The sequence below is a fragment of the Canis aureus genome, chromosome 27, assembly GCF_053574225.1.
Source record: "Canis aureus isolate CA01 chromosome 27, VMU_Caureus_v.1.0, whole genome shotgun sequence".
NCBI classification, from domain to species: Eukaryota; Metazoa; Chordata; class Mammalia; order Carnivora; family Canidae; genus Canis; species Canis aureus.
In genome coordinates, this window is record NC_135637.1 from 22,164,563 (window position 1) to 22,177,416 (window position 12,854).

The 12,854-nt window shown below is 50.9% G+C and overlaps 1 protein-coding gene and 1 long non-coding RNA gene across 8 annotated transcripts in view; one reads left to right on the top strand and one right to left on the bottom strand.

Moving 5' to 3' along the window:
- The window catches only part of WSCD2 (WSC domain containing 2), a 119,378-nt gene that overhangs the window by 35,688 nt on the left and 70,836 nt on the right, over positions 1–12,854 (bottom strand). For 6 of the 7 annotated variants that reach the window (XM_077876076.1, XM_077876073.1, XM_077876077.1 and 3 more), the window contains exons 3-4: positions 7,160–7,274; positions 2,997–3,181 (exon numbers count right to left, since the gene is read on the bottom strand). The exons of the other annotated variant lie outside the window; for it this stretch is intronic. In XM_077876076.1, coding sequence (XP_077732202.1) covers positions 2,997–3,181; positions 7,160–7,274 — 300 coding nt within the window. The remainder of the gene's footprint in view (positions 1–2,996; positions 3,182–7,159; positions 7,275–12,854) is intronic. 7 annotated transcript variants of the gene reach the window in all.
- On the top strand, positions 3,019–4,285 carry LOC144300050 (uncharacterized). Its single transcript, XR_013366695.1, has 2 exons — positions 3,019–3,174; positions 3,700–4,285. It is a non-coding gene; the product is annotated as an uncharacterized LOC144300050 (long non-coding RNA).

Consider the following 12,854-nt stretch of genomic DNA (forward strand, 5'->3'; position numbering starts at 1 on the left):
TGACAGAGTCCCTGCAACCCCCCAACACATACCCCCAGGCTAGAACAGATCCCACTGGTGTTGGATCTGTTTCTCTACTGGATGGTGACATCCAGAGGACAGGGACTGTGTTTCATTCTCCACTCAGCCTCGCCATGCCTAATTCATATGGGTGCTCGTCAAGTTTCTAGTTCAACAATGGTCCCCATGCTCTCTCCAGATACCATGTTGCCAAATGGGAGCTCACTGGGAGTGTCAATCTGACACATCATCAACCATCCATCTCCTTATCCAAGCCACTTCCATTCTTGACTCAGTCTTGAGATTAATAAGGCTTCAATTTTCTTCTGGAGGCTCCAGCTGACGGTGCCCAAGCTTCAAACCTGGTAGAAGAGCAACGTGTGGCCTTAGAGAATCCGCGACTCCACCTTCAGTAGACAGGACTATGTTCCCCTCCTGGACAGCAATACAAAAGACTCCTTTCTCACGTGGAACAAAACACCATCCAGGTAATTTTGCTATTGCAGAAGTGGGTAAGCTAAGGGGTGCAGCAGCATCTGTGCTAGCCTCAGGGGCTGTCTCTCACAATCCACCCAACCCTACTATGGCTACAGGGGCAAGACACATCCTATTTTACAGAATCTAAGGTCTTTGTGTGCTGAGGCTTGTATATTTCAGCTGATTGAAAAATCTTGGGGATCCCTGGGTGGCTCAGAGGTTTGGTGCCTGCCTTTGGCCCTGGGCGTGATCCTGGAGTCCCGGGATCTAGTTCCGCGTCGGGCTCCCAGTATGGAGCCTGCTTCTCCCTTTGCCTGTGTCTCTGCCTCTCTCTCTCTCTCTCTCTGTCTGTCTCTTTCTCTCTCGATGTCTATCATGAATAAATAAATAAATTGTTTAAAAAAGAAAAATCTTTGATGGCCTGTGACAGTGTCATTCATAACAGGTGAGCACAATAGTGTGTGTGTATGTGAGAGAGGGAGAGAGACCATAAGCGCCAGTGTTGGGTGGGGGGAGGAATATGTCCAGATTATCCAGCCAATCTGAACATTAACCAAAAGGAGGTCTGGCTAATATCTGGCTAATGACCTACATGGCCTAATTCTTGTTATCCAGCTCATCCTCATCCATGAGGATGTTGTAGTGGCAACAGCTTTCTCACTAAATACCCATGACTCTAAGGCCATCTCTTCAGATAGTCAAAGTCACCATCAAATAACATAAATATTGGCATAAAGGGATCTGTGTGAGCATGGTAAATCTGCCATCAAATTAAAACCTCATTACGCTAACGGCTAAACCAGAGACTCACTGTGTGGACATTCTCCAACCTGGATTTCATACACCGCCTGTGCCTGCTGCCAGCCAGGACTTTGGCCCCGGGTGAACTGAGATGACTCTGGGGCAGTAGACGGTGCAGCCACTTGCAGCAAATCAGCACTTTTGCAAATTGGCAGCACGCTCAACCCCACTGCAGAGCAAATCTTGAACGGGGCTTCTGAAGCACAGGATTTGGAAACCAGAACACATTACGAAGCAAACCAATAATGAATTTTTATAAACAATGGCACTCCCATGGCAGACAGGCAAACCCCGCCTGTGTGGGTGGGTGAACATTCTGGGCAGGCCGTGTCAGCTCCACTGAGGTCTGAGGCCTTATTATTCAAAGCGTGGTCCCTGGCCCCAACTACCTAGCATCACCTGGGAGCTCCTCAGAAATACAAAATCTCACCCTGACCCCCGGAAACAGAATCTGCATAGTAACAACATCTCCACTGGGTTCACGGGCACATTCAAATTTAGGAAGCACTAGCCCAAGGGTCAGAGATGTGGTTATGGGTTCCTGTCCCTGCCCTGGTGCTGCATGAGAAGGGTAACTGGGAGAAACCCTGCTCTCCATCTTTTGTCAAGGCCATTAGCAATTTTCATAGGTTTGTGGTCACCTTTCAATAGACTAGGTGACCTTGGGCAGGTTTACTTAAACTCAGTAAGCCTCAGTTTCCCCACTGCAAAATTAACACTGATAACCGCCTGAAGAGGCTGTAGAGAAGGGATATGGAATCGGGCCCTAGCAGGCTTGGCACAGTGCCTGGCACATGGCAGATTCTTGCTCAACAGACATTAACTGTTACTAAGCACCCGGAGGGGGGACAGTGTGACAATGTCTGCAGAAGATGGGCCAGCGCTCATGCTCTCCTGCTCATCTCCCTCCCTCCATGTGAAAACTGGAGAGTTTTTGCAACAAAACCAAAGCATTGACAAGCAAGAAAGAAATTCCATCCCTGGAAGCATTAAAGACGTAGGCTCAGGAGTTGGTTTAAATCCTCTGTGGCTAATGTGACACAGACCTTCAGTTTCTCAGTCTATAAAATGGGAGCAAGAGAATAACTGCCTACTTCTAGGGTCACTGTGAGGACGCACTACTCCGCATAAGGCACTTAGAAAAAGGACCAAGTGGGGATGTCTAGGTGGCTCAGTGGTCGAGTGTCTACCTTTGGCTCAGGTCCTGATCCCATGGTCCTGGAATGGAGTCCCACATGGCCTCCCACGGGGAGCCTACTTCTTCCTCTGCTTTTGTCTCTGCCTCTCTCTCTGTCTCTCATGAATAAATAAATAAAATCTTAAAAAAAAAAAAGGCCAAGTGCCTGCTCTAGCCATCAGTATGGTCATCATCCTTGTCTGCATCACTGTTACAGCAATATGCTTTCAGAACATCACGAAGGCCCTCGGGCTCAGGCTCTAGCTCACTGTGTCAGGGAGGAAGACGGGAGGAGGAGGACGTAGCTGGCACAGGAGGCAGCTCGGAGTGGGAGGGAGAGGACACGGGTGGGGGTGGGGGGAAACACTCAAAGTGGCTGGAGCAGAGGACTCTGCAAGGGCTGTGGTGGAAGTTGGGGTGGGGCTGGGCTGCGGGGGTGCTGGGGAGCCACAGAAGGTGCAGGGCAGGGAGCAGCACACCACGGAGAGGGCGCAGAATGGGCGTGGCGGGGCGTGGGGGGGGCGGGGGCAGACTCACGTACACCTGCGCGCAGACTCCTGGGCCAGTTGCAGCCGGTAGACGGAGAGGCGGTTGGCGCCACCGCACACGCTGCCGCGCTCGCCTTTGCACCCCATGTCACACTCGGCCTCGCTCACATTTGTTGCCTGGATCTTGTGGCCGCAGTAGCACTCGGCACCGAACTCCAGCCCGGCGTACAGGTAACCCCTGGGGAAGGCTGTGGTCAGGCGGGGGCAGCTGCCACCATGCAGACCCCAGGACTGGGAGATTCAAAGGAGGTGGGAGGACTCTGGGGTTCAGGACCCCCCAGGGACCACCCCCGGCCTTCCTCCCCGTACACCTATCCACGTGGCCACACCGTGTCCTACGGACACCCACCTTATACACTTCAACACATGGCATACTTGACAACACACACACCTCAGAGCCTGGGGTCCCTCTGTTCTAACCCATTCTCTTGCTCCATCAGTGTAGAGCTGCACTAACTCTATCTGTAGAGTCCAGCCCCTTTATTCCAGGAAACATCCCCTAGGGATGATGCCTCCATGCCCCTTGAGAAGAGCTGGAACAAAGGGAGGAGGCAGGAACTCTCAGATCCCCTTGGAAGATGGCTAAACCAAGGTCACATATCCAGCTCAGGAAAAAATTCCTTCCCCTAAAACAAAACAAACAAACAAACAAAAATCCAGGCACTGCAAGGTTTTCAACTTTTTTTTTTCCCATAGCCATGGGACTGTTTCCTAAAGAGGATTCTCAGTGGACACCTATTCTATAAACAAATGAGACATCGCCTGCTCGGCTACAGGGGCTGGGGACAGAGGACAAGAGGGGGTTAGGACAAGCCTGGTTCAGCCCTCTTGCCTCTGAGGCATTCTTCAGAACCAGGAAGGCTTGTGGGACAGCAGCCTGCAGAACCCTGGCCATGCAGGGCAGGCCCAAGGGGGAGCAGTCAGCTCAAGTCTTCACTCCGGACACCCAAGGGACACGGGAGAGATGGACCGACGGACCGGGGCAGACTCATGCCTCCACACACTTCCGCAGCCCAGGTGCCACCTGCCATCCTCTGCTCAAGCTCACCCAGGCAGATGCAGCACGACCAGCTTAAACCAAATGGGCATCTTGGGTGGCTGAACCCCACTGAAATCCTGGAGCTGGGCCAGCCTGTCCTCCACCTGTCTTGTCTCAGTTTTCCTGTCTCTCTGAATTCTGGGTTCTGGGGTCCCCTGGGCCCCTCTCATGATACAAGGAACATTTCCCAAGGAGAAAAGAAAAAAAAAAACCCTTCCAGTAGGTGTTCTGGTTCCAGAGCAAGTGGTAGCCTCCTCTTTGCTCCCTCCCTTGGATGGTGCACAGCGGGGAGGGCAGAGAACAGCTGCCATGGGAGGACACACAAGCAGGCCTTGTGGACACATCCATGCAGTGAGGACACGTCCATGCAGTGAGGACACATCCGTGGGGTAAGGACTCGTCCATTCAGTGAGGACCCACGGGTGCCAGCTGGGAGTGCTTGTCTCAGAAGGGGATCCACCAGACATGTCCATACCCTCAGATGGCTACAGTCCCTGCCATATTTTGGCCACGAGCTCTTGGGGACACTGAGGCAGAATCACCTGGCTAATCTTACTTCCAGATCACAGTTTCTGGCACTCAAACACTCTGTGAGATGATAAATGTCTGCTGGTGTAAGACGCTATATTTGGGGATAATTTATTGCCCAGCGATGGATGACTAACAGAATAGGAAATGGAGTCAGCCTTGCTGTCGTTAGGGTCTCCAGTGGTCTCTGGGAGGGCTTCAGGCTGTTAATCCTGATGTCCCTGCTGTGGCCTTTGCCAGAAGAATCTTTCCAGAATTAAAACAGATCACACCTCTCCACTCTCTAAACCACCCCTGCCCCCAGGGGCTTCCACTGCACACAGAGAAGCTTCCAGATGGCTTGGTTCAACCTACAAACCCTCCTATCAGTGGTTCTTGAACATGGACAGCTATGAGGATCACCTGGGGAACATTTTTTAAATGCCACACCTGGTTCCCACTTCCAGAGAGTCTAATTTAATCGGCCCTGTGATTCTAATGTGTAGCTGCATGTGAAAATCAGAGCAGCAGTGCTCCAACCATGCACCCAGAACCCACAGAGTCCGTATGGTCTCTGTTTCGGAACTCACGAAAAATGCAAATTCTCGTGGCCCCAACCTGCTCAATCAGAAAGTGGGAATGGGAAAAAAAAAGTGGGAATGGAATCCAGCAATCTATAGGATTCCAGGTAATGCAGATATTCACCCTAGGCTGAAGACCTCTGTCCTAGATTATCTGGTCCCCCCAACCTACCTCATCCTTTCAAAACCTGGCAAAAAGTGTTTAATGAATATTTGTTGAATGAATGTCCACCAATCCCCTGATTAACGCCCTCCAGCAGTTCCCCCTTGTCCGTGGCCAGTCCAGATGCTTTAGATGGCATTCAAGACTCTGTGTCCGCGGGCATGAGCCAGCCCCGCAGCTTCCCCTCCCTCCCGACAACTCCCATTGGACTTTCTGTGCATCCCTCCCCCTGCCCACCTGAGATGCTGGGCATTGAGGGATGTTTCAGGAGTTCTGGTCTTCATACACGCTGTTCTTTCTGTCCTTTGACTACCCAGAAAACTCCTATTCACCCTTCAAAACTCAACTCAAGATCTCACCTTTGTAACTCTTCTGGAGCCCTCCATTCCATCAACCTTCACAAGCCCCCTGTACTCTAGACAGCACACTCTGCCCAGCACCCATCATCCTTGAGGTCTCTACACTCTGGTTTCCTCATCTGTGGAATGTGGATCATAACGTTTCTGCCCCTTGGGGGTCTTGGGGGTCTTGAACTCTTGCTAAGAGTTCATATTTGCAAAGTGCTGAGAACAGTGCCTGGCAGGGAGCAAACGGCCACCATGTGTAAGCTCCTGCTCTTCTACTGCTCAAGCCTGTTGCTGCCTCAGTCTTCCCAGCTGGCGGGGGAGCCCCCGGAAGGCAGGGCTGCGGGTGACTCATCTCTGCATCGCCAGCACCCAGACACCCTGCGGGCAGCAATAAATATTTGCTGAAGTGGATTACGTGAGTCCGTCTGACTCATCCTCTGAAGCTCACCTTGGCTATCCCCTCTTCTGAGTCTTTCCTGACATCCCAGGCAGGTCGGGGCCCCTTCTGCATTTCCACAGTCTGCGATTCATTACGTCTGGACTCTCATCCCACTACAAGGCCCTCTTCTGCTTACAGGTCTGTCTCCTCGTCAACGCTGTGACTCCACGGGGCCATGAACTCTGTGGACCTCACCTACGTCTCTCCACAGTTTGGTACATTAATGAATCGATATCATCAAGGACTCAGAGTCTTTCCCAAGTTGGAGAGGGCCCTGGGCTCGGGGAAAGAATTATAAAGAGGACGGTGTTTCTCCTAATTAAGGACAGAGGGAGGAGTCCCTCGGGCACACACGTGGTCATTTCCATTACAGCCATGTAGCTGAGATCTTTGGAGTTTGTGACCTCGGAGCCAGGCAGCTAGAGTCCGGAAGGTGGGCATGTTGGCAGGCCACCTTCACAAGCCACCCTGGGTCAAGGCGGCAATGCTGGGGCCCAAGCCTGAACTGAGGGTCCCGTCCCCATGTGCCAGTCCTCTGGGGCCTCGCCCACCCTTGGAGAGTCAGCTCCCTCCCCCAGTGTGTGTTCTAATCAAGAACATCACTGTCTCCTTCAACTGGAAAACACTGTAGATTGAGGTGATAGTTTCTCCCTGGGAGACGTCCCATGGATGTCATACAAGCCTCCCTCACACAGAGTCACACCTAAAGGCCTTTCCCACACATGAGCCCAAGTATGGACCCTTGCACACAGATTCAGAGTCTCCTGTACACACAACCACTATTACTTAAAGATTACGATGTATGAACATTAAGCTCACAGACGTGACCTGCCGATGCTGCACATGGTACAAACAAACTCACACCTAGGCCCAGGGGTCACATGAGGACACGATCACAAACTCCAGCTGGCCAACTCGAGAACCATCCTGCACTCGCATGTGCACACGCACACACAGCTACCTCACCCTCTCCTTGTGGCCACGTGCTCATTCTCCACTACGCCCTTCCGTGGAAAAGGGAAGAACACCACAGAAGGAAGGAGGCTGAAATGAATGGAGCGTGGGACGTCAGGGCCCTACCGTTCCGCACAGTTGTCCTGGCAACGGAAGATGGTCATCTTTTTGTAGTCGAAAAAGGACACGCCTCGCAGGGCTCGGCTCTGGGTGTCATCCAGGTAGCAGCCGATGTACTTGGCTTTGGGGAGAGGAGAAAAGTCAGATCTGGCTGAGGACAAAGCAGAGAAGGGTTTGCAAACCAGTGGCAACCAGTGTCCCTCTGGCTGTGTGGCCTTCTTGACCTTTTGGTACCAGCTCCAACAGCAAAGCAGAAACGAGAGACTGAAGGTCATGTGGGCTAGCAGACCCCAGACCCGTAAGGGCAGCAGAGGCCAACAGGGGAGGAAGGGACCCTTCTGTGGCCAAGGCTAAGGCCAAGCCCCTGGGCTCTATGGGGACAATGGAGCACTCAGGAAGCACCATGCAGATGCGACCCATATGAAGATGGCTCTGAAGAGCTTACACAGCTAATAGCGTGTTATTTCTACAAGCTGCATTAAGATACTTACCTTTCCTTGGACATGTGGTCTTGGATACCTCAAAGGCTAGATTCTCTTCCTACTTTGGTTACTTCTAGGCACTGGCCTAGTGAGTTTGGGCCGGTGTTATCTCTCTAGGTTTTAGTTTCCTTCACAGTGGGCATGAAAACACTAACCCAGTGAGATCAGAATGGAATGATCGGTGTAAATGTTTCTACCATAGTGTCTTGCACATGATTGGCACAAAGGTAAAATGAGTGCAACCTGAATCCGGCCATTCACAGCACCTGCAGGTACTTTACAGTTTGCCTATATATATGGGCCAGGGTGAGTGCTTTCATCCAAAAATTTTTGAATTATTTATAAAAACCAATTGTAGGGATGCCTGGGTGGCTGAGTGGTTGAGCATCTGCCTTTGGCTCAGGGCATGATCCCAGAGTCCCAGGATCGAGTCCCACATCGGGCTTCCTGCATGGAGCTTGCTTCTCCCTCTGCCTGTGTCTCTGCCTCTCAATGTCTCTCATGAATAAATAAATAAAATCTTTAAAAAAAAAACCAATTGTAAACTATACACAAAGTTTTCTTAAAGTAGTAAACATGTTCCTGTACTTCATGGTAAATAGTACTTCTCACACGTGATGACCATGCTTTACAGTTTATGCAAGTGTTTTTCCCCCTGTATGTTCTTATAATTGGGACATGTGCTTTGCTAAGCAGTTTGCACATACTGTCTCACTGAATCTTTACAATGACCTTACAAGTACTAATATTCAGGGATCCCTGGGTGGCGCAGCGGTTTGGCGCCTGCCTTTGGCCCAGGGCGTGATCCTGGAGACCCGGGATCGAATCCCACGTCAGGCTCCCGGTGCATGGAGCCTGCTTCTCCCTCTGCCTATGTCTCTGCCTCTCTCTCTCTCTCTCTCTGTATGACTATCATAAATAAATAATAAAAAAAATAAAAAAAACAAGTACTAATATTCCCACTCTATAGAGAAGAGGAAGCTGAGGCCAGAGGCGTCAAGTCACTTGCCCAAGGAAACACAGCTGGTCCACGGGGAGCCAGGGTGGACCCCAGGTGATGTGGCTGCAGAGCCTATGTTCTGAACCACCACTTACTTCTTCTGGATTCCAGAGATCCTTGCAAGGACCAAGTGAAGCGGGGAGCATCGGCAAGTTCATGCTCTCGGATAACCAAACAGGCCTACAGAGGTCAAGTGGCTGTCCTAAAACCAGGGGCTCACTGGGGGCAGAGAAAGATTTAAACCCAGGTCTAGGGGATCCCCCAAACCAGCGCCCTTTCCATTTCTCCCCTTGGAAGTATCTGGAGGGTGTAGCCAGCCGTTGCAGAGAATAATTGAGGAAGATACTACAGGCCACTTGGTCACGTTCCCTGGTGGACCCGCCGTCTGTTTCAGCCATGGGCTTGGGCCCCCCTCACTTGCAGTGAACAGGGTCTAAAAGTGAGCGTAGGCTCCTTCCCAAGCATCGTGCCCCCCAATGCCAGCCCACTAAGTGCAGAATCTGTCAGCCCCTATCAGGAGATAGGCCTTGTCCTGATCACTCTGAGTTTCTTTTACAAGACTAAGAGCTGTCCTTTAAAAGAAAGATTGCTTCCCTGGAGCAGGCGCATCACATGGTGACCGCTCTGGAGAAGCCCACATCCTGTCACTGCTTCTTCTACAACGTGGGTCCTTCCTGTCACAGAGGGAGTCCTGGCCCCATGACCGGGGCGTCGGTGCCATTCGCACCCGAGCCGGGAGAGGCAGACCCTCTGGCAAGGGCATCACACCAACTCGGCCTCGATAGTTCCCTGAGGGACAGTGTCCTGGGATGTATTGTACGGGGAGCAGGGCAGGAGGGGAGAAAAGGGGCTTGGGAGGAGGGAGAGAGGAAGGGGGAAAAGGTTATTTTGGCAGCAGGAAGTCTTTGTTGTCAGATCAAAAGATTGCGTGGCGGGGCATGTACTGAGCACCTACCATATGCTATCTACGATGGGCCATTTCTTTAAATTTCTTAAACTTTTTAAACTTTTAAGTCCAAAGGCACCTGGGTGGCTCAGTGGCCTTCCGCTCAGGTTGTGATCCTGGAGTCCCGGGATCGAGTCCCACATCGGGCTCCCTGCAGGGAGCCTGCTTCTCCCTCTGCCTATGTCTCTGCCTCTCTGTGTGTCTCTCATGAATAAATAAACTTAATTTTTTTCCAGTATAGTTAACGTACGGTGTTATATTAGTTTCTGGTATACAATACAGTGATTCAGCAATTCTGTACATTACTCAGTGCTCATCATGAGTGTACTCTTAATCCCCATCACCAATTTCCCCCATCCACACCCCCCCATCCCCTCTGGTCACCATCAGTTTGTTCTCTATAGCTAAGGGTTGGTTTCTTGGTTTTTCTCACCTTTTTTCCTTTGTTTTGTTTCTGAAATTCTATGTAGGAGTGAAATCATATGTATAGGTCTTTCTCTGGCTAACTTTGCTTAGCATTTTTTTAATTCACACCCTCAGACGCTTCTCATTAACCCATTTTATAGGTGAGGAAACTGATCCTAATGACAATTACACCTGCCTGCCTTAGAAGGGAGTGCATTTTGGCATCTGGCATATGTTCTGACTGGTCACCACTTCTGTTTTTCATCTTTTCTAAGTAGAATTAGAAGCTTTGAAATCTGCCCAAGTTCCTATATCCTGTAAGTTTCTCTCGCAAATTTTAAACCCAGGTCTGTCCTCACTCGTTTTATTTGTGGGGAGGGACCTCTTCCTCTTGGCCCAGGATCATTAAGAGCCACATTGAGACGTGATGGGGAGAAACGCTACTGCTCCGATATGCTGGGCCTGAAGTTTCATGTGCTGTGGCTCTGGATGGTCTCACCTAAGGGTGAGGGCAGGGGCATTTGGCTGTATCTGAGATAGTGGATCGTGCTAGATGAAATTAAACAACGGTGAGAGTGTACATGTATATGTACGTACACGTGTCCTCTTTGGAGTGAAGTGATGGGCTGTCATGATACTGTTTGCACCTTCAAAGCACCACCTTTTTAAAAAATTATTATTATTAACCGACCTTACTCACCCTAACCTTGGCAGGGCCAATTACATCATCCCTCCCACCAGCCAGTGACGGCTTGACCACTCCAGGGAAGGGCACATGGCCCACTCCTACAGATCAAAGCTAGGACAAAGAAATCTATTTCCCTTAGGTGATGGCGCTGGCAGTCTCTAAACCCAGAGCCACCAAGAGCCAGGATCCCTGGCACCAGAGTCAGCTGTTTTGGGAGAATGAGGCAACCAGAGAGGGCAGTCACAAAGAAACAGAGGACACAAATCACTCCTCTGAAATGCCAGTCCCTTCCGTAGTTGGGTGACAAGACACAATGCATTTTCTCTTTGGCTTAAGCTGGCTCGAGATGGGCTTTTGTCTCCTGCCACCAGAGTAGCACTGAGTCACATGTCAGTCCTCCAGCTAAGCTGATGAATCCACCCAGCTGTGAGGGTCTAGACCAAATCCATACCCAAGCCTGTCTGTTCCCAAAGCTGTCCCTTCCTGTGTACCACAGCGAGTCTTGGCCTGGGAGGACATCTCTGTCCCTGCTAGTGAGACCACCCAGGGAAGGGCAGGGGAAAGAGGGTCCCCTAGAAGAGAGCTGGGAATTGACCTTAGGTCCATCTGCCCCAAAGCCTGGGCTTTTAAATGCTGTGCCACCTCCTCTCTGTCCCTCCCACCAGGCCAGGCATCAGGCTGCGATGTCTCCTACAGCACATGCTCAGAGGTTTGTTAGAGGAACAGAAGTTGCTCTGTTTCCTCATCAGCGGGATGGAGAGAGGATAAATGGTCCCTCATTAATGCCCTGGAGAGGGGATCCCTGGGTGGCTCAGTGGTTTAGCGCCTGCCTTTGGCCCAGGGTGCAATCCTGGAGTCCCCAGATTGAGTCCTGCATCAGGCTCCTGGCATGGAGCCTGCTTCTCCCCCCACCCTGTCTATCATGAATGAATGAATGAATGAATGAATGAATAAATAAATAAATAAATAAATAAATAAATAAATAAATAAATAAATAAATCTTTTTAAAAAAAATGCCCTGGAGAAACATGGGCGTGCTACACTGACCGGATGGACGGGCTGAGCTCTGTGGGTCAGGAAACAAACACTGAATCAGTTACCTTCCTATCCCGGGCAAGTGCTGGTGTGTACCTCCCCACTGACCCTTCCGTGCAGGCTGTAGCCAGCACGACCATGATCCCCCGCCCCACCCACCCATCCAGCACCTGCCACCTGCTGACCTTGTCAGTGTGGTTCCTGCCAACCCGCTTCAGTGTTTTCCCCAGCGCCCTGCCTTCATATCCTGCTGTGGTGGCACAATGTCTCCAAGATGAGGGGGACGTGACGTATGTGAAACGGACAAAATCACGGGCCGAGGGTACCTGGGTGGCTCAGTGGTTGAGGTCTGCCTTTGGTTCAGGGTGTGATTCCCGGGTCCTAGGATGGAGTCCCGCATGGGGCTCCCTGCTGGGAGCCTGCTTCTCCTCTCCCTCTGCCTCTGCCTCTGTGTGTCTCTCATGAATAAGTAAATAAAATCTTTAAAAAAATCATGGGCCACTTGAGGGGGGGATAAATGGCCGAGTTCACACAATCTATCACCTCATCTCGGTAGCTATCCAAATATTGCTGAAATGGCAGAGTTGTCCCAGCTGTACTATTCATCTCCAGCACAGGACCCTGTGAGGGGTAAGCCCGGGAGAGCGCAGGCATCTGGAAGAGTCCTCCTGACTGTGGTTTGGCATTTTCCCCCCCTCTTTCCTTTTTCCTTTGGCTTCAATTAATCTTCAAGAAATTTTGCTCTCTTCAATAAAGGTAATTTGTTAAAAGGATAACTAAATATGAACTGATCTGTATTCCTCTGATTTACTGTCCATGAGTCGATTCACAAACAGGAGGCCTTACGATGTGCTAGAAGAAGCCCAGGTCTGGAGTCAACCAAATCTGGGGTCTGGACCTGACCTTGCAGTAGCCTTGCAATGGGACTTAAGCTGTTGGAGGTATTGTTCTCCTGCGTGGAAATTGGGAAGGAAGAAGTGAGATGGACTGAACTGTGTCCCACCCCCAACCAAAAGAAAAGCTGAGCCCCTGAGCTCAGAACCTAAGGATGTGATCTTATTTGGAAACAGGGTCATTGTCGATGTGATTCTTGAAGGTATGAGGGCATTATCAGAGTGGGGGCAGGGCGACCAATAGGACCGGTG